The sequence below is a fragment of the Zonotrichia albicollis genome, chromosome 29, assembly GCF_047830755.1.
Source record: "Zonotrichia albicollis isolate bZonAlb1 chromosome 29, bZonAlb1.hap1, whole genome shotgun sequence".
NCBI lineage: Eukaryota > Metazoa > Chordata > Aves > Passeriformes > Passerellidae > Zonotrichia > Zonotrichia albicollis.
In genome coordinates, this window is record NC_133847.1 from 6,388,602 (window position 1) to 6,412,270 (window position 23,669).

Sequence of the window (23,669 nt, forward strand, 5' to 3'; positions counted from 1 at the left end):
CGCGCCGCCCGGTCCGCGCCTTTGCGGCGGCACCGCCCGGGACGGGCCGCGCCGGGATGGGACGGGGCGCGCTCCGCGCCGCCCGGTACCGCGAACGCGCTTCGTGCTGCCCCACAGCCAGCCAGCGAACCCCGCGAGGCTCAGGGTGAGCTTTTTATTTAACCAAACCCTCCCGCGTGCCGCCGCTGGGGCGGGCGAGCGGGAGCCCCTCGGGCTGCGCCGCGCACGGACGGTGCCGGTGATCGGTAACGGGGGAAGGGCTCCAGGCCCGTCCCGCTGCGGGACTTCCGCCGCGGCGGCGGAAGCGGCGGGTCCGGGCGGCGCGGGGCGGGGCGGGCGGCGCGGGGCGGGGCCGCGCTCAGTGCGGGGCGGCGGCGGCGGGACGGGACGGACGGACGGACGGACAGACAGACACACACGGGACGGGACGGACGGGACGGAGCCGCGATGGAGAAGCCGCGGCGGGCGGTGGTGGTGACGGGTACGGGGCGGTGAGAGGGGAAATGCGGGGGGGATTGAAGGGGGACCCCGTCCCTGCCGGGGCACTTTGGGGGAGCCCTTCCCCAATTGATGGGGGGCTGCAGGAAAGGGCAGGGTTGGGGGGGTTAAAGGGTCTGGGGGTGCAGCTGGGGGACCCCCGCTCTGCACTGAGGAGCGGCTTTGGGGGTCCTTTTCCTGATTAAAGTGGCCGGGGGTAGGGATGAGACCCCTCCCCGAATTGACGGGGGGCTTGGAGGGGCCGCTTGTGTGTGATGGGGAATTTGGGGGAGAGCGGGAATTTTGGGGACCCCTTGGCTTGGAGGGGGCGGTTGAGGACCCCTTCCCTGACATCATGGGGGATCCCCTCCCTAAGGTGAGGAGGGTCTGCTGTCCCATCAGGGGGGGACTGAATGGGGAGCGGGGGCTGTTTTGGGGGGCTGTCCCCTGTGTGGGGCGATAAATGGGGCGCAGGGCAGAGTCTGGGGGGCTTTGGGTCGGGGGTGTCAGAGGTGGGGGGGGGGTACAGCGGTTGGGGGGCTTTCCTAACATTTATCCATCCAGCTGGCACTGGGATCCCCTTTTTCTATATGTGACCCCCATGCCAAAGGTTTGCTGTTCACCGAAAGAAGGGAATGGACCCTCCCAATGAGCAGGAAAGCCAATTTGGGGCGCAGGCAGGGGGAATCCCGCTCTGAGCCCCCCAAGGTGTGGGAGCTGCCCCCCAAGGCAGCCCCGAGGCTCTGCAAGGGAAGAATGAGCGAGAGGCCCCGGCGGTGTCAGCCCCTCCCGGGGTACAAAGGCAGCCCGGGGTGATTTGTGGGTGAGGCCGCCCTGTGACAAATGGGGAACTGGCCCCAACTATTCAGGTCTCCCCCAGCAGCTGAAGCCGGGGCCGTGTGAATGGCGGGGCAGCCGTAACCACGGGCAGAAAGTGCCTTTGGCAGGGAGCAGGTGGCAGATCCTGCCTTTCCCAGCCCCAAATCGGCGGTGACTAAACAGAAAACTTGCGTCAGGAGACGTTCTGCTGCTCCAGGCTCCTCCACGCTCCTTTTTTTTCCCTTTTTTTTTTTTGGGTAAATTTCAGTGAGGTCTGGTTGCGAAAAGGCAGCGGTTGCCTTGTGATCTGATAACTCTGTGGATGTCAGGAGGAATTCCGTTCAGCACTGGGGGATCGTGTTCCCTGTGGGTTCCCAGCCCGGGCTGCCCGAGGATAAACGTTATTTGTGCACAATTTCTTTTTTAGAACTCGTTAAGGAGATAATCCCACGGCCATCCCTGCAGCTGGTTTAGTGCTAATGAGCCTTGCAGGGCTGGATGCGCTGCCCACAAAGTTCCCTCTGTTCCCCAGAGCAGGGATAACCCCAGCTGTGTTTGTGCCACTTGGGTTTGGAATTTGGAGCCAGGGAATCCTGCCCTCTGCCTGGGCACCTGTGGAATTCCAGCCTTTTTTATTGCTGAAACGTGGATTTCGTTTCTTTTATGGGATCGTCACGCTTTATTTGGGAATTCAGCTCCAGGGAGCCGTGTGGGACTTGCAGAAACAGCTGGCAAGGCATTAATTTGCCTCCTTCCCCCTGTCAGGGTTTGTCTCACACCCCTGCAGTTCTGCTCGCAGGAAAACACCCCCAGCATTTTGGGTTTTGTGGGGAATATTTATTTTGGCGAGGCGGGCTGAGCTCCACGGGCGTGGACGAGCCCACGCTCGGGAAATTCCTGCTGAGGTGCAGCCCGGGGAAGGGCAAACCCCACATTTCCATTAAGGTGTCAGCTGATATTTGTGGTCCCTCTCGGATCCTTTCAGGGGCTGGGCAGAATTTATGTCTCCTAATTGCAGCAGGCTCGGAGGGCAAGGCTGACATCTGAAATTAAAGCGTATCGACGTTACGCCCAGATAAATTGCCCAACCTTTGTGTGCTTGCTCAGGGGAAAAAAAAAAAAACAAAAATGATAAAAAGGTGTTATGGATTACCAGTTAACTCCAAAGTTATTCATTAGGAATTTGGAGGTGCTGAGGGAAGTGGTTTTGGTAACACCCTGGTAGCCTTTGCTGGGCTGTGGGTGTGCTGTCAACAGCTCTGTTTGTTTCCTTGGGAGGTGTAATTAATGCTAACGAAGATCTTGGAGAGGACCCTGAGCGGGGAAGGAACATTTGAGGCAGGCTTGTGGAAGCATCTGCTGTGGGCTGAAGCAATCAGGAATAGAAAATCCAATCATGATTCTAATTCTGTGCCATCGGGCAAGTTAGCTGGTGATAACCAATTTTTCTAACCTGGGCAGGAAGGAAAATTCTGCTCCCCAAGAAAAAAAAAACAAGTTTCTTTTCAAGCAAGTTATTGTTTTCCTTCATTGTACAAGGCTGGAGTTGAAATATTTCAGTGCTGGTGCCTTGTTTGATACCCAGGTGTAAAGAAATAAGAATTGAGAGGTAAAGTGGAGTTTTTTGGGGTTTTTTTTTTCCAGAAAAGCTCAAACCTCTTTGCAACTCGAGTCAAATCTGTGAATTTTCCCTCTCTTGCAGGGTTTGGGCCGTTTGGGGAGCACGCTGTGAACGCCAGCTGGATTGCAGTTCAGGTAACCCCTGAATTTCCCTCTTGGGAAATGTCAAAATCGAGGACAAATCCCTACAAATTTGGGCTTTCAGCTCTTTTTATCACCTACAGCTTCTCCTGGAGCTCTCTGCAGATCTCCAGATGGTCAGCTGGATAATGTTTGATTCCCTGCTCAGAAAACAGCCCCCGAGCTGGTGGAGTTTAATGAGGTTGGGTTAATGGAGCTGAGGCAAGTCAGGAATTCCCACCTTTGGGTGCTTTTTAAACAGGGCAGGGAGCTTGGAATCTTCCTGGAGGATTCCAGACAAACAAACCAGCCAGCCCAGGGCAATCTGGGTGTTTTTCTCTCAGTTCTGACTTGAGGCTGGTTCAACTTTAAACCCAACCTCGTCCCTGGGAGGAGACTTTGGTGGGGTTGAGTGTCAGAGTCTGATTCCCACTCAGAGCTGCCTCATTTCCCTCCTTGAATCCTCCTTTCTCTATTTGGGAGAATTTTGGGGGAAATGCTTTTCCTGCCTGCTCAGGAAAATCAGTTTTATTCCACTTGTACCTGCCTGGGCACATCCTTAAAATCTGGAATATCCTGAAAGGGGAAAGTCCAACAAGTCCTGGCCATGCTCAGGACACCCCAAAATCCCACCCTGAGCCCAGCAGTTCACCTGGGTGAGGCTGGCATCCCACAAATGAGGCAAAAAGAGGGAATTGAGCCCTTTTTTAAGGTTTTTTTGTGCTGTAAAAACACTTTTCACAGGGATGGTGCTGCCACATTATCCCACTTCTCCTCCTTTGTCACTTCTGGATGGGGTTTGTGGCAAAGCCCCTGGGAATTCCATGGTACCTTTTAGTGCAGTTGCCCAGGGAATTAAATCTGTTTTTCTCCCCACCACGTCCCTCTCCCCTTCAGAGCTCTGAGATTAATATCTTCTTCCAAATGCTTTTAAATTAAATCACAAACTCTAATCAATTACAGCCAACTCATGTCCAGCTGCCTGATGTGTTGGCTGGTGGGAGAAGACAAAGCCTTTGCGTCCAAGAGCTTTTTTTGGGAATGAATTTATTTAATTTTGGGGTTAATTTTAATTTATAATGTTAGATATATTTATTTAATATATTTATTAAATAAATATATTTATTAAATAAATATATTTAAATTTGGAGGAGTATGCAGGTTGTGGATGGCGGGGAAAAAAAAATACAGGACATTCCTAAAAATGAGAAGTGAGGCTCAGTGATTTGGTTTGTTCTTGCTGGTGTTGTAAATAGCTGCTTTTATTTTAGAGGAGACAGACAAAAGGGTGTTTTTGGAGCAGGAGGAGTGGTGGGTGTTGAGATGTTGCTTGAAAAGAAAATAAACAAACCTAAAGAGAAACAGCTCCGGGCGCTGGTGGCTGCTCAGCTGTGTGGCTGATGGATGAAGTCATCCCCTCTGTTTAAAATCCATTTTTAGGGGCTTGGGGGATGGCAAAACTCAGAGTTGGGGGTGTTTGGGGGTGGATAAATTCAGATTTGGGGGTGTTTTGATTGGATGGACTCAGAATTTGGGATGTTGTGAGTGGATTTCGGATGTTTTGGGTGGCTAAACTCATAATTGGGGGTGCTTGGAGTGGCTAAACTCATAATTGGGGGTGCTTGGGGTGGCTAAACTCAGAATTGGGGATGTTTGGGATAGACAAACTCAGAATTTGGGATGTTTTGAGTGGCTAAACTCCGAATTTGGGATGTTTTGAGTGGATTTGGGATGTTTTGGGTGTCCATACCCAGAACTGGGGATGTTTTGAGTGGATTTGGGATGTTTTGAGTGGATTTGGGATGTTTTGGGTGTCCAAACCCAGAGCTGGGGATGTTTTGGGTGTATTTGGAACGTTTTGAGTGTGTTTGGGATGTTTTGGGTGTATTTGGGATGTTTTGGGTGTCCAAACCCAGACCTGGAGGATGTTTTGAGTAGATTTGGGATGTTTTGAGTGGATTTGGGATGTTTTGGGTGTCCATACCCAGCACTGGGGATGTTTTGAGTGGGTAAGCTCAGAATTTGGGGTGTTTTGAGTGGATTTGGGATGTTTTGAGTGGATTTGGGACGTTTTGAGTGTGTTTGGGACGTTTTGAGTGTGTTTGGGATGTTTTGGGTGTCCAAACCCAGAACTGGAGGACGTTTTGGGTGTGTTTGGGACGTTTTGGGTGTCCAAACCCAGACCTGGAGGATGTTTTGGGTGGATTTGGGATGTTTTGGGTGGATTTGGGATGTTTTGGGTGGATTTGGGACGTTTTGAGTGTGTTTGGGATGTTTTGGGTGTCCAAACCCACAACTGGAGGATGTTTTGGGTGTGTTTGGGATGTTTTGGGTGTGTTTGGGATGTTTTGAGTCCCCAAACCCAGAGCTGGGGATGTTTTGAGTGGATTTGGGATGTTTTGGGTGGATTTGGGATGTTTTAGGTGTCCAAACCCAGAACTGGAGGATGTTTTGAGTGGATTTGGGACGTTTTGAGTGGATTTGGGACGTTTTGAGTGGATTTGGGATGTTTTGGGTGGATTTGGGATGTTTTAGGTGTCCAAACCCAGAACTGGAGGATGTTTTGAGTGGATTTGGGATGTTTTGAGTGGATTTGGGATGTTTTGGGTGGATTTGGGATGTTTTGGGTGTCCATACCCAGCACTGGGGATGTTTTGAGTGGGTAAGCTCAGAATCTGGGATGTTTTGAGTGGATTTGGGATGTTTTGGGTGTATTTGGGATGTTTTGAGTGGATTTGGGACATTTTGAGTGTGTTTGGGATGTTTTGAGTCCCCAGACCCAGACCTGGAGGATGTTTTGAGTGGATTTGGGATGTTGTTTTGGGTGTCCATACCTAGCACTGGGGATGTTTTGAGAGTGGGTAAGCTCAGAATTTGGGATGTTTTGGGTGGATTTGGGATGTTTTGAGTCCCCAGACCCAGGCCCGGAGGATGTTTTGAGTACAAACCGGCGGCTCCGTGTGGGGATTATTGTGAGTGAAAACATCAGCTGGGAGGCAGCGGGGAGGATTTGCCTCTCCTTGCCCCGTCTCAGCCCCCAGAGGCCCAGACAAAAAGGAACAGCATGTCTTTGAGCCGGGCTGAGGTGGGCATTGTGCAACTTTCAGACGGGGACTCCATGGAGCGCGGGGGACACAAAGGCGTGTCTGAGTCCCCGAATCCCAGACGCTGTGATCTGCATTTTAATAGCACAAAAATCAATTAAACAATCTTTCTAAATCCTTCCTAGCTCTGGGGCTCGGCTAGTTCTGGTTTAATACGTCTTTTATTGTGCTGCATCCCGAGGATAAAATTCTCTCCTTTATTTTTTTTTGTGCTGTTTTGCTTTCGCTGCCCCTGGTTTTATTTGGGTTCTCCCACATGGGCACGGTGTGAGTTTGCCCTGGAAGTGCAGTGAATTTCTGTCTGGTTTTGCAAGCTGACTGATTTTTACACATGGCTACCTCAAATAGTGGCAGCAGCAATCTGATAATGCTGCTGAAATGAAAAGTTTCGAAATTTCACCCCAAAAAAAAAAAAAAAAAAAAACCCCAATGAAATGTTTGGGTTTTTACTCACGGGGGAGAGCTTTCCTATAAAACCAGCAGGAAGAAAAACTCATTCCTGCTTTATTTTAAGACACACAGCAAAACCACTCTGTGTTAATTTGGGTTTGCTGTTTGGAGTTTTCATCATTTTAATTTTCAGCTCAAGATTTTTATTTTTTTTTTTACTCGGGTGCAACTTTTGCTGGGGAGGGACTTGCAAGAAGAAATCACCGAAATGAGGTTTTGTAATCTGGTTTTCTGCCCTCCCTGCTGTGACTTAGGTGTGGACACAGGTGTGACCTGTGGGCTGTGAAGCTGCTGGGCTCCTTCATCCCCCCAAAGTGCTTCAGGCTGAGGAGGAGGAGGAGGAGGAGAGGGGTCAGAGTGCATTTTGACATGAGGAAGGACAATTGCTGTCAGGGTGTCTAGACAGACCTGATAAGGATATTAGAGGCTCACAAAGAGCAGCATTGTGCAGGGGTCAGGGAATGGGTCACACATGTTCTGTGTGCTCTGGTTGTCAGGTGGACAGGGCTGGGGGGCACAGCTTGTTCAGGGAGGGGGGGAAGGTCACAAACATCTTCATTATGGAGCGCTGGGCCTGGGTAAAGGAAAAGTTGGGGCTTGGTAAAGTTAAGGTTTCAGTGGCTGGAGGGCTCTGTTTTCATCCAGCAAAACTTGCCACCATCAAATCCATCCTCAGGAGTGCTTTCCTTCTGAATCCCCACCATCAAATCCATCCCAGGAGCTCTTCTCATCCCAACCACCAAATCCATCTCCAGGAGCTTTTTCCTTCCCAATCTCCACCATCAAATCCATTCTCAGGAGCTTTTTCCTTCCCAATCTCCACCATCAAATCCATCCCCAGGAGCTTTTTCCTTCCCTACCACCAAATCCATCTCCAGGAGCCTTTTCCTTCTGAATCCCCACCATCAAATCCATCCCAGGAGCTGTTTCTGAATCCCAACCATCAAATCCATCCCCAGAATTTTTTCCTTCTCCACCACCAAATCCATCCCCAGGAGCTGTTTCCTTCCTCACCATCAAATCCATCCCCAGGAGCTGTTCCAAATCCTCACCATCAAATCCATCTCTAGGAGCCTTTTCCTTCTGAATCCCCACCACCAAATCCATCCCCTGGAGCTCTTTCCTTCCCAATCCCCACCATCAAACCCATCCCTAGAAGCTGTTTCTGAATCCTTACCACCAAATCCATCCCCAGGACCTGTTTCCTTCTGAATCCCAACCATCAAATCCATTCCCAGGAGCTCTTTCCTTCCCCACCCTTCACCTTCAGGAGCATCGCTTCTCATTATTATTAACACTCCTGAAAAGTGTTTGTTCTCCTCCTGAAGAGTCTGGCTGCTGGTTGAGCACTCTCATCTGTAAACTCCTTTATTGAGGCTCCAGGTAAGGTTTTGAAGGCAGATTTGTGCAGGTTTGTGCATCCCTTCCGTCCAGCTGTGCTAATGAATGTCTGAGTGTGCCAGACACTAATCAATACAGCCAGGCTTTAATATCAGCCTTGCCCTGGGAGCCAGAGCCTGTGATTTATCATCCTTGCTCATATCTGCTGCTCTCTCAAAGTGTCACTTTGGCCTTTCTGGCTGTTTTAGTTATCTTAAATCTTGTTACATCCCTGTGGTTTGGCTGTACAAGTGTGAAAGGTGTTTTTTCCCTCAGTAGAAAACCACTCATGCTGATGAAAACAGAAAAACGATGGCAAGACACTGCTCATGTTTAAATGGGGGAGGCCTCAAACCTCAACTTGTCTTCTCCTTTCAAGTGCCTTTAATTTTTAATTTCTAACCTGGGGGAATACAAGGTTGGAGAGTGAGAACAGCTGATCTGCAAGGAGGAAAACAAAACTTGAGAATTGCTTCAAAGAGCAGCTCGTGGCTCTGGTGACCGAATCCAAACCTGGAACGGAGATAAATTCAGGAATATTTTGAAATGTTCTTTGATGGCTTTGACCTGTTCCTACCTCAGCTCTGCAGGAACAGCTATTTTGGACATTTGGTGACATGGGGAGAGCTTGGTCCAGGTTTGATGCTGCAGGAATTCCTTAAATATGATGGGCAAGGTCTCTTCTCACAATGCTTTCCTGGTGTTACCTGGCTCCAAAGCTCAGCCTCAGCTGATGGTTTTTTAAGAATCCTTTTTTTTCCAGACACTTCAGACCTTGTAGGTGTTTCCTTGTGCTCTGGGAAGTTTGGGGTTGGTGGCTCTGAGGTACCAGAGGAGCAAAACTCCAACTGGATCATTATGGAGAGAGCAAGGCAGAGCAAGTCCCAACTCCCAGTTTTGGGATCAAACAGTGCTTTCCAGTCAGAAACACTGGGGAGAAAAAAAAACAAACCCTTTCCTCTGGTTTTAAAGTCTTTGCAAGGTATTTAACTGCCACTTTGTTTTTTAACAGGTTTGGAGGAAATTGGCTCCGTTTATTGCCAGGATATTTGGGATGTTTTCATGGCAGAGAGGGAGGAATCATTTACAGGGTTGGCTGAACCACCCCAGCCCTGAGAGCTCTTTATCTGGGAATAAATGTGAAATTCCTCTGCAGGCCAGCAGCTCTGGGTGATGGATGAAACCCTGCCAGTCCCACCTTCCCCACATTGTCATTTTTTGGAAGGAGCAGGATTGTGACAGTCTCCCTCTATAAATATCAGAGCCGAGGCTTCCCTGGCAGCGTGGGTGCTGCTGGAACTATTGTCAGTTAAATGTTGATTTCTGTGTCACACACACATCAGAGCCACACAAACGGTTCTGTGGGTGAAACTCTGCTTGCACGCAGGTGGGGAGATGCCTCTGTTGTTGCCATTATGGGTTTGGGGTTTTTTTTACATTGCTGTGAACTCGCTGCAGGTGCTGTTTATGAGCTCACACAACCTGGTGTAAACTGTGTGTTGGTCCCTCACTCTGCCATTACACCTTCCAGGGGTAAATCCTCTGCTCATCTGTGTCTGACCATCTTGGTTTTGCTTTGCTGGTGCTTTCAGGAGCTGGAGAAGCTGGGGCTGAGGGATGACGTGGATCTGCACGTCTATGAGGTCCCTGTTGAGTACCAGACGGTGCAGAGACTCATTCCTGCCTTGTGGAAGAAGCACAGTCCCCAAGTGAGTGAGTAAAGAGAGGAGGAAAAAAACACCCAGCCAAGGGTTGGAACCTGCAGTGGGCACCATGGGAAGTCTCTTTTTTCATTTATTCCCTCAGCCTGGCAGTGCCTGGCTGGATTTTTTCCTCTTTTGTGGTGAGGAATTTGTAGGATTTTACAGCTGGGAGTGCTGCAGCTCCCAGGAGCAGTGGGTGTGAAGGGGCCACTGCAAGGCACAATTCCTCCCAAGAATATTTCTGAGATTCACATTCTCTAAACCTCAGAGAAAGGAAAAACACAATTCTTATAATTTTCTGTGCCTGTGGTTGTGCCAAAGTAGAAAGCAATGTGGACATTGTTCACCCACAGTGAGGGTGGTTTGGTTCCTTGGCCTGTCAGGAAATAGCCCCACATTTCTGTTCACAGAGAAAGGCAAGGCACAATTCTTCCCAAGAATATTTCTAAGATTCACATTCTCTAAACCTCAGAGAAAGGAGAAACAATTCTTTTCTCATTTGCTGTGCCTGTGTTTGGCTCCTTGGCCTGTCAGGGCCTGGTGTGTAGGCCCACATTCCTCTTCACACAGAAAAGGCACAATTCCTCCCAAGAATATTTCTGGGTTCCACATTCTCTGAACCTCAGAGGATGATCAAAACCATCCCAGCACAGGTTGGACTCGATGACCTTAGTTAGAGGTGTCTCCCAGCCTCATTATTGTGTGATTTTGTGATTCTGTGATGGGGATTTTGCACAACCCAACCAACCCCGTCCCTTGTCCCCTGGCAGCTGGTGGTGCACGTGGGCGTGTCGGGCATGGCCACCACTGTCACCCTGGAGAAGTGTGGCCACAACGTGGGCTACAAGGGGCTGGACAACTGCCGCTTCTGCCCGGGCTCGCAGTGCTGCGTGGAGGGCGGCCCCGAGTGCATCGACTCCATCATCGACATGGACGCCGTCAGCAGCAGGGTCAGTGCCCTGGGCCTGGATGTCACTGTCACCATCTCCAAGGACGCTGGCAGGTACGGGGGTTGGCATCTCTGATGATGATGCCATGATCTCTGTTGTGCCCTTATCACAAGGGTTTTCCTCCTTTGTGGTGCTTTCTCGTGGGCAGCTCCTCAGAGCACTGAGTCTTGTTCATAAAGCAGCCACTGACTCCAGTTCCCTCCTCAACCAGCTTTTTTATATATATATATATATATATATATATATATATTTAAATATGTATATTTAAAAATAAATATTTTATATATTCTATATATTAATATATAGAATATATATATTTATATATATAAATGAATATATAAAATGTTATAAAAATTCCTGCCTCACATCCCCCTAAATCCCTATATATGTATATAAATATATATTTTTATATAAATCCCTAAATCCCTATATAATAATTATAGAAATATAGATAAATATATATTTTTATTTCTATTTTTATGTATATATAAAAATTTATAAAAATTCTTACCTCACAACCCCCTAAATCCCTATATATATATAAATATATATATTTTCATATAAATCCCTAAATCCCTATATATATAAATAAATATATATATACATATTTTATATATAATAATGTATATTTAAAATTTTATAAAAATTCCTGCCTCACATCCCCCTAAATCCCTATATATATATATAGATAGATAGATATAAATATATATTTTTAAATAAATCCCTAAATCCTTATATATATTAATATATATTTTTAATATATTTATATATATAACAACGTATATTTAAAATTTTATGAAAATTCCTGCCTCACATCCCCCTAAACCCCAGGATGCCACCACGATGCTGAAGGCCCTACAGCTCATTTTATTGGTTTTTTTTCCTTTTTTTTTCATTGAATAACCCCTGGTTTTGTGTTGCAGGTACCTGTGTGACTTCACCTACTACACCTCCTTGTACCAGAGCCACGGGAGGTCAGCGTTTGTCCACGTGCCTCCTCTGGGGAAACCTTACTCTGCAGAACAGCTGGGCCGGGCCCTGCAGGCCATCATAGAGGAAATGCTGGATTTTTTGGAGCACTCTGAAGACAAAATCAATTGTCAGCATGAACACTGAGCACAGCCTGGCCAGGAGCTCTCCTAGTATTGCACTTCCAAAATTTTTCCCTGCTCTGATGAAGTATTGGGGGGGAAAAAAAAAATATAAATCAAGCGACAGTTCCAGACCCAGAATTGGAGACGTCAAAAAAAAAAAAAAAGAGGAAAAAAAAGGAAAATTCTACAAATTCTGCTTAGAAATTAACTTTTTTTTGTTGTTGATTCTGTGAGCTCCAGCCTGAGCAGCAAAGGATTCAGATTTTCTTCTTTAGGACACCTGCAGCTCCTGATTGTGAAGGGTTTGTGCTGTTCCTCACCTGGGCCAGCTCACCCAGCCCTCTGTGGCCAATCCTGGACATGAAAGGTTTGAAAGGTTTGCTTCCAGTTGGTTTTGGGTTTGTTTCCCCCCTCTCCTGACCCAAATTCAAGGTGATGGTGTGGAAGCACAGCTGGAGCTGTGGGGTTGGCTTGGGAAGCAGAGTTTGGTGGGAATGAGGAGCCTGGAATTGCTCGGCTGGAATGGGAAATGATTTTGGGCACTGATTCCTCTCTCCACACCCTCCAGACACCTCAGGCTGCTTAGCTGCAGTAGGAAGATGTGTTTGGGGTCCTTCTGGAACCCAAATCCAGCTGGATTTTTTTATTTTTAATTTTTGGAGCCAGATCTTACATCTTTCCATATCTCTTTTTCCCTCTTGGCCACCTCCCTTCCTCAAGGGCCTCCTGTACCAAACACCTCGGTTCAAATGTGTCCAAAACCAATCACTGATGGATAAAGAGCTTTGCTGAGGGCTGCTTTCCCCACGAGAGATCTTTATCCTGGTGCTCCATGCTGGTTTTCAGGTGAAGGTTCAGTAATTTATCATTTCCCCAGCTGCAAATTCCCCCCTCGTGCTCCAGGTTAGGAGAGCAAATTTTAACCGAGATCCCAGTTCCACCTGGGTTTGAGTGGGGGCATAAAAATGCAGGTGGAAATCTACAAAATTCCCCGCAAAAAATCAAATTTCGGCTCTTCAAACCCAATCCCACTGCCTAGGGAATTATTTGAAATTCAGGAATTCTGCTCAGAGTGAGGATTCCAGGCTCTTTCCTGGTGTCCCCTCCCAATGGGAGGGCTCAGAAGTGGTTCTGGAAATCATCTCATGGTGATTTCTCCAGGAATTCCTGTGGACCTCAGCAGGTGATGCTGGTCCTGTGGGGAGATTCGCTGCCAAATTTTGAGATTGCAGCAAAAAAAAAAACCCAGCTGGATTTGGAGCAGGACCAGACACAAACTGGGAGCTGAGGCCTCGTGGACGGAGAGGTCTGTGATGCTTTTAGAAATAGATAGAAATATGTATAAAAACAGCATTTTAAAGGTTTTTAAACCCCGTGGTTTTGAATTTCTCTGGTGCTGACTGGCTCTGCTATTGTAACTCTCAGTGAGAGCTGCCCTGGGCTTGCCAGGAGGAGTCTGGTGACAAAACCCCTCCTTGGAACCCCTGGAATGGGACAGAAACTCTGCAGTGAGGGCACCTGGGCAGGGGGATGTGTTTGGATGGACCCAAGGAAATTCCTCCTCTGTTCTCCAGCCAGGAATTTGCCTTCAAGTGAATTATTGTCATTGCCATCCACTCCGAGGTAGCACTTGTCAGATTTCCTGATTAGTAATTTATTTTATTTAATATTTTGTTGAAATCTTCATGCTTTGACACAGTTGGTTTTTTTTTTTTAATTTTTTTTTTTTTTGTGATTAGTTGAGCTCCTTATCCCCATAGCATTTATTCCTTTGTTGGTGGGAAGTTTTATTGTCCTGGGTGTTTTTTAGCTGCTAAACTTGGGGAAGAGGAAATATCCCAGGGGGTTTGGTGATGGAATAATCCCCAGAAAAACAAACAAAAAACTGAATAATTCACCCTGATGTCACTGTGGGTGAAATGGAGGTGGGAAATCAGCAGATTGGTGAGGCCACAGCGAAATTCCAAGGGTGGAACCTCAGCAGGGACCCACAGAGGGGTCAGGGAGGGATCAGCATCTCCAGGTGAGAGGTTCCCTGTCCGTCTGTCCATCCCTGGTTCTGCACCCCTGAGTGGGTCTGGGGGTGCCCTGGCAGTGCTGGGGGTGCTTTGGGTGGGTCTGGGAGTGCCCTGGATGGGTCTGGGGGTGCCCTGTCAGTGGTGGGGGTCCCCTGGATGGATCTGGGGGTCCCCTGGCACTTCTGGAGATGACTTGGATGGGGCTGGGGGTGCTCTGGGGGTGCTCTGGATGGGTCTGGGGGTCCCCTATGTGGATCTGGGGGTGCCCTGGCAGTGCTGAGGGTGCTCTGGGGGTCCCCTGGATGCATCTGGGGGTCCCTTGGCAGTTCTGGGGGTGCCCTGGCAGTTCTGGAGATCACTTGGATGGGTCTGGGGGTGCCCTGGCAGTGCTGAGGATGCTCTGGGGGTGCTCTGGATGGGTCTGGGGATCCCCTATGTGGATCTGGGGGTGCCCTGGCAGTGCTGGGGGTCCCCTGGATGGGTCTGGGCATCCCCTGTGTGTGTCTGGTTCCACCTGGCAGTTCTGGAGATCACCTGGATGGGTCTGGGGGGGCCCTGGCAATGTTGGGGATGCCCTGGATGGGTCTGGAGGTGCCCTGGATGTGTCTGGGGGTGCCCTGGCAGTTCTGGGGTTCCCCTGGCAATGCTGAGGATGCTCTGGGGATGCCCTGGGTGTGTCTGGGGGTGCCCTGGATGGGTTTGGGGATCCCTTGTCAGTGCTGGGGATGCCCTGGATGGGTCTGGGGGTGCCCTGGCAATGCTGAGGATGCTCTGGGGATGCCCTGTGTGGATCTGGGGTTCCCCTGGCAGCTCTGGGGATGCCCTGGGTGGGTCTGGGGGTGCCCTGGCAGTTCTGGGGGTGCCCTGGGGGTGCCCCAGATGGGTTTGGGGATCCCCTGTCAGTGCTGGGGTTCCCCTGGCAGTTCTGAGGGTGCCCTGGATGGGTCTGGGGGTGCCCTGGCAGTGCTGAGGATGCTCTGGGTGTATCTGGGGGTCCCCTGTGTGGATCTGGGGGTCCCCTGGCAGTTCTGGGGTCCCCCCTGGCATTGCTGGCACCCCAGGCTCCAGCGCAGGGAGCACAGACAGCAGCAGCTCCGTGGGCAGGGCAGCTTCCCCACGTGGGTTTGCTCAGTTAAATCCTGCTCAGCACCTAAAAATATTCATAAAAATATTCATAAAAATATTCATTTTCCTGGCTGCTCCCTGCTGTCCCTGTGCCTGCTGGGGCCCTGGGTGTGTCAGCATTAAAAATCCCTTTTTTTGGGGGGGAAGATTTTGGGTGTTGCTTTTCCTCCTGATCTGTTTTTGGGAAGCTCCATGTGATCAGTTCTTTAGAAAACATAATTTATTTTATACTCTCTTTTTTTTTTTTTTTTTTTTTTAGGGGGATTTTTGGGAAGTTAGCCTGAGGTTGTGTTTATAAAAGGTGTCTTGGTGGTAGAGAAATTTCCTGTAGCCCAGCTGGGGGAAAATGGCATTAAACTAATTTTATTTAATATGACCTAAATTAAATACTTTGGGGTTGGGTTTTTGGTTTTTTTTTTAATTTTTTTTTGTCCAAATCACAAAGCTTTTCCTATTTTCCTGAAACAGATCCCTGTTTTCCCTAAACAGATCCCTCTTTTTTTGGGAGTAGGACATCAAACTGATGCAGAGCTTCTAAAATCTGATGTTTTACCGAATCCCATTCGCTTTCCCCATCATCAATTAACAGAATTTGCTAATTTGCACTGACTGGGAGACCTGCTGCCAACCCAGAAACTTTGTGCTGGTGAATAAAAGGAAGTTCAGGTGGAGCTCATTCCCCTGCCTGAAATGTGGGAAAAACGTCCAAAAAAATGTGAAATTTTGGGGTGCTGTGAGTGCAAAACCATCTGTGGGGATAAAGGTTCAGGGGGAAAATGGGGCTGAGGAGTTTTGGTGTGGAAGAGAGGATTTGGGGACGTTCTGCTGGATTTAGGGTCTGGTGCCATTTCTCTGCCTGCAGCAGGATCTGCCCCGCGTGGTTGGGATGAGAAAATTCAATTTTTCCAGCCCCAAAATGCTGCAGGGGAGCTCCAGAGACTCAGCAATGTCCCAGCTGGGGGATGCTGCTGTGGGAGGTGAATTTAAATTGGGAATTTGCTTTAAAACCCCAGGAAAAAGGAGCTTGGGCGGCTCTTGGCCTGCAGGATTCCTGGAGATAAATTAAAATTTGGAAATTAAAATTAAAATTGGAAATCTGATTTAAAATCACAGGTAAAAGGAGCTTGGGCGGCTCTTGGCCTCCAGGATTCCTGGAGGTAAATTAAAATTCGGAAATTAAAATTAAAATTGGAAATCTGATTTAAAATTCCAGGAAAAAGGAGCTTGGGCGGCTCTTGGCCTCCAGGATTCCTGGAAATGAATTAAACTGGGAAATCTGATTTAAAATCCCAGGAAAAAGAAGCTTGGGCGGCTCTTGGCCTCAAGAATTCCTGGAGATAAATTAAAATTTGGAAATTAAAATTAAAATTGGAAATCTGATTTAAAATCACAGGAAAAAGGAGCCTGGGAGGCTCTTGGCCTCCAGGATTCCTGGAGGTAAATTAAAATTTGGAAACTAAAATTGGAAATCTGATTTAAAATTCCAGGAAAAAGGAGCTTGGGAAGCTCTTGGCCTCAAGAATTCCTGGAGATAAATTAAAATTTGGAAATTAAAATTGGAAATCTGATTTAAAATTCCAGGAAAAAGGAGCTTGGGCGGCTCTTGGCCTCAAGGATTCCTGGAGGTAAATTAAAATTTGGAAATTACAATTAAAATTGGAAATCTGATTTAAAATTCCAGGAAAAAGGAGCTTGGGCGGCTCTTGGCCTCAAGGATTCCTGGAGATAAATTAAAATTTGGAAACTAAAATTGGAAATCTGATTTAAAATTCCAGGAAAAAGGAGCTTGGGAAGCTCTTGGCCTCCAGATTCCCATGGCATTTGATCCTTGGGGATCCCTCCCATCCTGAGGGGTTCTTTGGGGTGGTTAAAGGATTTTTTTGGGGTTTTTGGGGGTGAAAATTGGAATTCACCTTCCCCTGAGCATCCCCCAAGCTGCCAAGCAGAGGAAGAGGAGGGAAGGGATGGAAAGGTGAGGAAGAGGGTTTGGGGTGAGGTTGTGGCAGAGGCTGCTGAGCTCCCAGAGTTGTTCCAGTTATCCCTGCAGGCTTGGAGATGCCATTAAAAATCCCTAAAAAAGGTTGCTGTGCTTTGGGATAAATTTGGGATAAATTTGGGGATGGTGATGGCCAGGGCAGGGAATCATTCCTTAGGGCAAGGATGAGGGAATTGTCACCTCCATGGGATTTGTGCTGTGGGAAAAAATCCCCATTTGGGGCTGAGCTCACCTGTGGCCAGGTGTGGATGGAGCATCCAACCCTCCCTGTGCCACTGTTGACCCTCCCAGTGGAAATTGGGATTATCATTATTTTATTGGGATTGGGATTATCAATATTATTATATTAAACAGCACAGGCTCCCAGGGATGCTGGTTTGGGTAAGGAAAGGTTTAAAAAAAACAATTTTAAATCCACAGAATTTATTCTGATGTTTAAATAAATGAGTTGGATCTGGATGATCTTTTGAGTCCCTCCCAACCCAAACTATCCCTGGCTCCTCTGGCTCCTTCCCCTGATGGGTGGAATTTTTTAAGGAATATTTTTTAGGAATTACAGGAGGAGGAGTTTCTTCAAACCAAAAATGGGAAAAGCCTGGGAAGGAGGGAATTGGGTGAATCCCACAGGAACTGCAGCAGTGATGATGATGATGATGATGATGATGATGATGATGGGCTGGCCATGGGGTTGAGGGTTAATTCTTTTCAATTCCTGATCCTTTTAATTCCTGGATTTCTCCCAAATTTCTCACCCCAGCCAAGGCTCAGACACGGAGCTGCTGCAGGGGGGAATGGTGGTGTCCAAAATCTGACTGAAAATCAGGATCTTTAGGCGTAAAATTATTTTTTTTTTTGCTCTGATTTCCAGATTTCACCCCACAGTGCTGGTGAAGCTGTCAGCAATGAATTTGTACAGATCCTTTCCCAAAGTAACTCCCTCTCACCTCCTTTTACTTTAATACTTTATCCAATAATATTTTAACAACTTAATTTTATTTTAACTGATAGGAATTTCAGAGTTGCAAAGGCTCTTTCTAAATTTATTGACTTGGAGGAAAACCCCCCCACCCACTTGTTGATACCGTAAATACTCGTCTTGATCTAGATGAATTTCTTATTTTTGCACCAGAATCCCTAATTTTTTTGCAGTATAAAGTGCACTTTTTCATAAAAAAAAAATAATAATCTTGTATTCCTGTCTGATGAGTGTCTTATGTGCTGAAAGGGAAATTCTGCCAAAACTCCAGAGCTGTTCATTCCTCGAGGCGTTCACTGAAACCTGGGAACCAAACCAGATTATTTCCAAGGCAAAACAGGGAAGGAAATGCCTCCCCACGGATGGGAAATCGATGATGGGAAATGAAATTATCACTGCCCTTGCAGAAAACCCCGTGGGACTGCAGATCCCACCTTCGGCTCCTCACCCTGCACCAGCATCTTCAATCACAATCGTTTACTCTGATGATCAGGGAGTGCCTTGTCCTGTGCTGGGCTCACGTGTGGGAGGCAGGAGGGGATGGGGTGGGAAATTGGGCTGGAAACCCTTGGATTGGTGAGAATCCCAATTTTTATCCCTGGGTGCTCCTCAGGGGCTGAGTGCTGAGGTGGGCTCGCACTCACACTCACACGGGCAGCAAACGGAATTTGGTGTTCCATCTTCCCTTTTTGGTTGGGTTAACCCAAATCCTGATTATTTTTCTCTTCCATCCTCATTTTTGGGTGGGGTTAACCCAAATCCTGAGGGTTTTACTGCTCCATCCTCGTTTTTGGTTGGGTTAACCCAAATCCTGATTATTCTGCTGTTCCGTCATCATTTTTGGTTGGGTTAATCCAGTTCCCGATGGTTTTGCTCACTTTTGGTTGAGTTAACCCAGTTCCCGATGGTTTTGCTCATTTTTGGTTGGGTTAACCCAATTCCTGATGGTTTTGCTGTTTCATCCTCGTTTTTTGGTTGGGTTAACCCAAATCCTGATGCTTTTGCTGTTCCACCCTCATTTTTGGTGGAGTTAACCCAATTCCTGAGGGTTTTACTCTTCCATCCTCGTTTTTGGTTGGGTTAACCCAAATCCTGATTATTTTAATGTTCCATCCTCATTTTTGGTTGGGTTGACACAATTCCTGATTATTTTTCTCTTCCACCCTCATTTTTGGTTCAGTAAACCCAATTCCTGATGGTTTTGCTCACTTTTGGTTGGGTTAACCCAAATCCTGATTATTTTGCTTTTCCATCCTCACTTTTGGTTGGTTGAACCCAATTCCCGATGGTTTTGCTCATTTTTGGTTGGGTTAACCCAATTCCTGATGGTTTTACTGCTCCATCCTTGTTTTCGTTTGGGTTAACCCAATTCCTGATGGTTTTGCAGTTCCATCCTCATTTTTGGTTGGGTTAACCCAATTCCCGAGGGTTTTGCTCATTTTTGGTTGGGTTAACCCAATTCCTGATGGTTTTACTGCTCCATCCTTGTTTTCGTTTGGGTTAACCCAATTCCTGATGGTTTTGCTCGTTTTTTCATTGGGTTAACCCAATTCCCAGTGGTTTTACTCATTTTCGGCTGGGTTAACCCAATTCCCCGTGGTTTTGCTCACGTTTGGATGTTTTAACCCAACTCCCGGTGGTTTTGCCGTCTCCTTTGGGGTCGAGCCGTTCAGTCCTGACCCTTTCCCAGCCCCTCGTGGAGCCGTGGGAGCGTCTCAGGTGTCCCCTCGTGCTCCTCGGGGCTCCTTTGGGGTCTCCGTCGTGTTCTTGCAGTGCCTTGTAAATCCCAACAGTGCCCCCGACCCCGAGGGGCTGCGGGCTCCCAGCTTGTACTGCCAGACTGGGCTTTGTCATGAGGATTTGAGCCCCCGTTTCAAAGGAAATAAAAGAGTTTGGCTCTGACTCTGTGTGTCCTCTCGTCTTTATTGGTTTTAAAGGTGGTGGTTGGTGCAAACCTGTTGCTCTGTCCGCCTTAAATCCTGTCCCCAAGTGCCACATCCGCACCTTGGCCCCCAAATGGTGTCCCCAAGTGTCACATCCACACCTTGGCCCCTAAATGGTGTCCCCAATTGTCACATCCACATCCTTACCCATAAATGATGTCCCCAATTGTCACATCCACACCTTTATCCCCTCCAGATATGGGAACTCTGTGCTGGCAGCTTTAAGGATTCTCTCTCTCTGCTCAGTGTGCCTTTCCCTCCCTGCCCGCATCCAGGAGCTGCAGATGGATATTCTCTATATCCTCTATATCCTCTATATTCACTATATTCTCTATAGGATATTCTCTATATTCTGTATATTCTCTATGTCCTCTATATTCACTATATTCTCTATAGGATATTCTCTATATTCTGTATATTCTCTATATCCTCTATATTCACTATATTCTCTATAGGATATTCTCTATATTCTGTATATTCTGTATATCCTCTATATTCACTATATTCTCTATAGGATATTCTCTATATTCTCTATATCCTCTATATCCTCTATATTCACTATATTCTCTATAGGATATTCTCTATATTCTCTGTATTCTATTCTCTATATTATATTCTCTCTATTCCCTATATTCTCTGTATTGTCTACATTCTCTATATCCTCTATATTCACTATATTCTCTGTAGGATATTCTCTATATTCTCCACATTCCCCCACATTCTCCATATTTTCTGTATTCTCTATATTCTGTATGTTTTCTGTATTTTCTATATTCTCTATATTTTCTGTATTTTCAATATTCTCTATGTTCTCTATATTCTCTATAGTCTCTGTATTCTGTTTTCTATATTTTCTATAGTCTCAATATTCTCTATATTCTTTATATTCTATTTTCTGTATTCTCTATATTTTCTATACTCTCTATATTCTATATATTCTTTATATTCTCTGTTTGTTCTGTATTCTCTATATCCTCTGTATTCTCTATATTTTCTGTATTCTCTGTATCCTCTATATTTCTATATTTTCTATACTCTCTATATTCTATATATTCTTTATATTCTCTATATTTTCTGTATTCTCTATATTTTCTGTATTCTCTATATCCTCTATATTTCTGTATTTTCTATACTCTCTATATTCTATATATTCTTTATATTCTCTGTATTTTCTGTATTCTCTATATCCTCTGTATTCTCTATATTTTCTGTATTCTCTAAATCCTCTATATTCTCTATATTTTCTGTATTCTCTATATCCTCTATATTTCTATATTTTCTATACTCTCTATATTCTATATATCCTCTGTATCCTCTATATTTTCTGTATTCTCTATATTTTCTGTATTCTCTATATCCTCTATATTTCTATATTTTCTATACTCTCTATATTCTATATATTCTTTATATTCTCTATATCTTCTGTATTCTCTATATCCTCTGTATCCTCTATATTTTCTGTATTCTCTATATCCTCTATATTCTCTATATTTTCTGTATTCTCTATATCCTCTGTATTCTCTATATTTTCTGTATTCTCTATATCCTCTATATTTTCTGTATTTTCCATATTCTCTGTATTCTCTTTTCTGTATTCTCAATACTCTCTATATTCTCAATATTCTCAATATTCTCTATATTTTCTATATCCTCTATATTCTCTACATTCTCAATATTCTCTATATTCTGTGCTGCAGGGTGGGATTCTCTTGTCCCATTCCCAGCCGGCCCCACAGCTCCATCCCGGAGTAAATCCCTGGAGGAAACCTCGGGAAGCACCAACCATGCCGGTGCCAGAGCATCCCCGAGGAGAGGGGAAGGGGCTCGTGGGGCGCTGAGCCCTTCCCAAGGCCCATTTCCATTTTTGGTGGTGGGACCAGAGGCATTTCCTGCCCTTCCCAGCCCTGAGGGGGTTGGGAATCCGAGTTAATCTTTGACCGTGGGTGCAGCCCAGGCAGGAATTTCTTTGTCCAAGTGGAGCAGAAGTCTCATTTTTGGGAGATGCCGTAAACTGGCGGCAGAGGGAGAGAGAAAAATGTGATTCCTGCTGTGACGGGGCAAAAGCTGCTTGCTTTTTTTTTTTTTTTTTTTTTTTTTTTTTTTTTCTTGCTGAGCCATCGTGGTTGGCTTTGATTTGGAAACATCCAAAGGTCACCTCGGTGTCCGCTCTGCTGATGTGTCCTGACAGCAGCCAGCGCTGGGAAAACTCGGGCTGTGCCTTCCCAACCATCCCAGCTGGCAGCAGAGAGACAGCCCTGAATCCTGTCCCTGGATCCTGTCCCTGAATCCTGCCCCTCTCCAGCCCTAATCCCATCCCTCTGTGCCCCTCTCCAACCCTGAATCCTGTCCCTGAATCCTGTCCCTCTGTGCCCCTCTCCAGCCCTGAATCCTGCCCCTCTGTGCCCCTCTCCAACCCTGAATCCTGCCCCTGGATCCTGCCCCTCTCCAACCCTGAATCCTGCCCCTCTGTGCCCCTCTCCAACCCTGAATCCTGCCCCTGAATCCTGCCCCTCTCCAACCCTGAATCCTGCCCCTGTATCCTGTCCCTGAATCCTGCCCCTCTGTGCCCCTCCAGTCCTGGATCCTGCCCCTGAATCCCATCCCTCTGTGCCCCTCTCCAGCCCTGAATTGAGGTGGGATGAAGCAAATCCCACCTGAGGTTTCCCACCCCAAATAATTCCTGGAGCCTCCAGCTTCCCCTGAACCCCACGAGCTGCTTGGAGCTCCATGTGCTGGAAGCAGCAGCCAGCCCTTCTTATCCTTTGGTTAAAAAAGCACCATGAAAAAGCATAAACTGCCTTTTTCCCTGAGGTTTCCCACCCCAAATAACTCCTGGAATCCCCAGCTTCCCCTGAACCCCACGAGCTGCTTGGAGCTCCATGTGCTGGAAGCAGCAGCCAGCCCTTCTTACCCTTTCATTGAAAAAAACACCATGGGAATGCATGAACTGCCTTTTTTTCCAGGGGTTTTCCATCCCAAATAATTCCTCCTTCCTCTGAACCCCAAGAGCTGCTTGGAGCTCCATGCGCTGCCAGCAGCCTGGCTGCTCTTTCCTTCTTATCCTTTGGTTTAAAAAGCACCATGAAAAAGTATAAACTGCCTTTTTCCCTGAGGTTTCCCATCCCAAATAACTCCTGGAATCCCCAGCTTCCCTTGAACCCCACGAGCTGCTTGGAGCTCCATGCGCTGGAAGCAGCAGCCAGCCCTTCTTACCCTTTCATTGAAAAAAACACCATGGGAATGCATGAACTGCCTTTTTTTCCAAGGGTTTTCCATCCCAAATAATTCCTGGAGCCTCCAGCTTCCCCTGAACCCCACGAGCTGCTTGGATCTCCATGTGCTGGAAGCAGCAGCCAGCCCTTCTTATCCTTTGGTTAAAAAAGCACCATGAGAAAGCACAAATTGCCTTTTTTTTTTTTCCAGGGAATCTCCCCCCTGCAGCACCCACCTTGCTCAGCCTGAGGGGTTTTGGGGAGCACTGAGCTCCTGCAGGGTGTGGGGAGGACCTGATCCCGTTCTGTCGCTCCCAGGGGTGATGCCACCAATTCCCAGAGGTCTGTGGGCACTTTTTGGGGATCCTTTGCTCAACAGCTGTGAGGAACTGAGAGCCCTAAAACCTGGAAGGCAGCACTTCCCCTCTTGCTGCTTGTGGTAAGGAGTTCTGTAAAAAAACCCAAATTTTCTGCCAGCTCGGGTAGCTGAGGGGAATTTCTGCATTTTGGGGAGTTGGAGCCCTCTGGAGCCTCCTGCTCTGTGTCCTGACCAGGACCAGCATCTGGAGAAAGGGAAAAATGTGATTTGTTTGGAATTACAGAATGGTTTTGTTGGAAGGCACCTTAAAGCCATGGGCAGGGACACCTTGCGCTGTCCCAGGGTGCTCCAAACCCCATCCAA

General features: G+C 47.1%; 1 protein-coding gene across 4 annotated transcripts; it reads left to right on the top strand.

The window, feature by feature from the left end:
• Positions 1-3: 3 nt before the first annotated feature.
• PGPEP1 (pyroglutamyl-peptidase I) lies at positions 4-17,284 on the top strand. 4 transcript variants are annotated; one of them, XR_012577238.1, is made up of 6 exons: positions 4-145; positions 2,999-3,051; positions 9,563-9,679; positions 10,444-10,676; positions 11,547-15,973; positions 16,636-17,284. XR_012577238.1 is itself a non-coding variant. In XM_074528714.1 (5 exons), exons 4-5 carry the CDS (start codon positions 10,471-10,473, stop codon positions 11,737-11,739), a joined length of 399 nt encoding a protein of 132 aa, XP_074384815.1. In that variant the 5' UTR covers positions 4-145; positions 2,999-3,051; positions 9,563-9,679; positions 10,444-10,470; the 3' UTR covers positions 11,740-17,284. The 4 variants fall into 4 exon arrangements, 2 of the variants coding, with proteins under 2 accessions (XP_074384815.1, XP_074384816.1); XR_012577237.1 differs by having other exon boundaries at positions 11,547-14,407; positions 14,615-17,284; XM_074528714.1 differs by having other exon boundaries at positions 11,547-17,284.
• Positions 17,285-23,669: the final 6,385 nt, after the last annotated feature.

Coding starts and splice junctions, on each gene's coding strand:
- PGPEP1 (XM_074528715.1), top strand. CDS start 448: ATGGAGAAGCCGCGGCGGGCGGTGGTGGTGACGG. Junction 482..2,998: donor GCGGGCGGTGGTGGTGACGG/GTACGGGGCGGT, acceptor CCTCTCTTGCAG/GGTTTGGGCCGTTTGGGGAG. Junction 10,677..11,546: donor ATCTCCAAGGACGCTGGCAG/GTACGGGGGTTG, acceptor TTTGTGTTGCAG/GTACCTGTGTGACTTCACCT.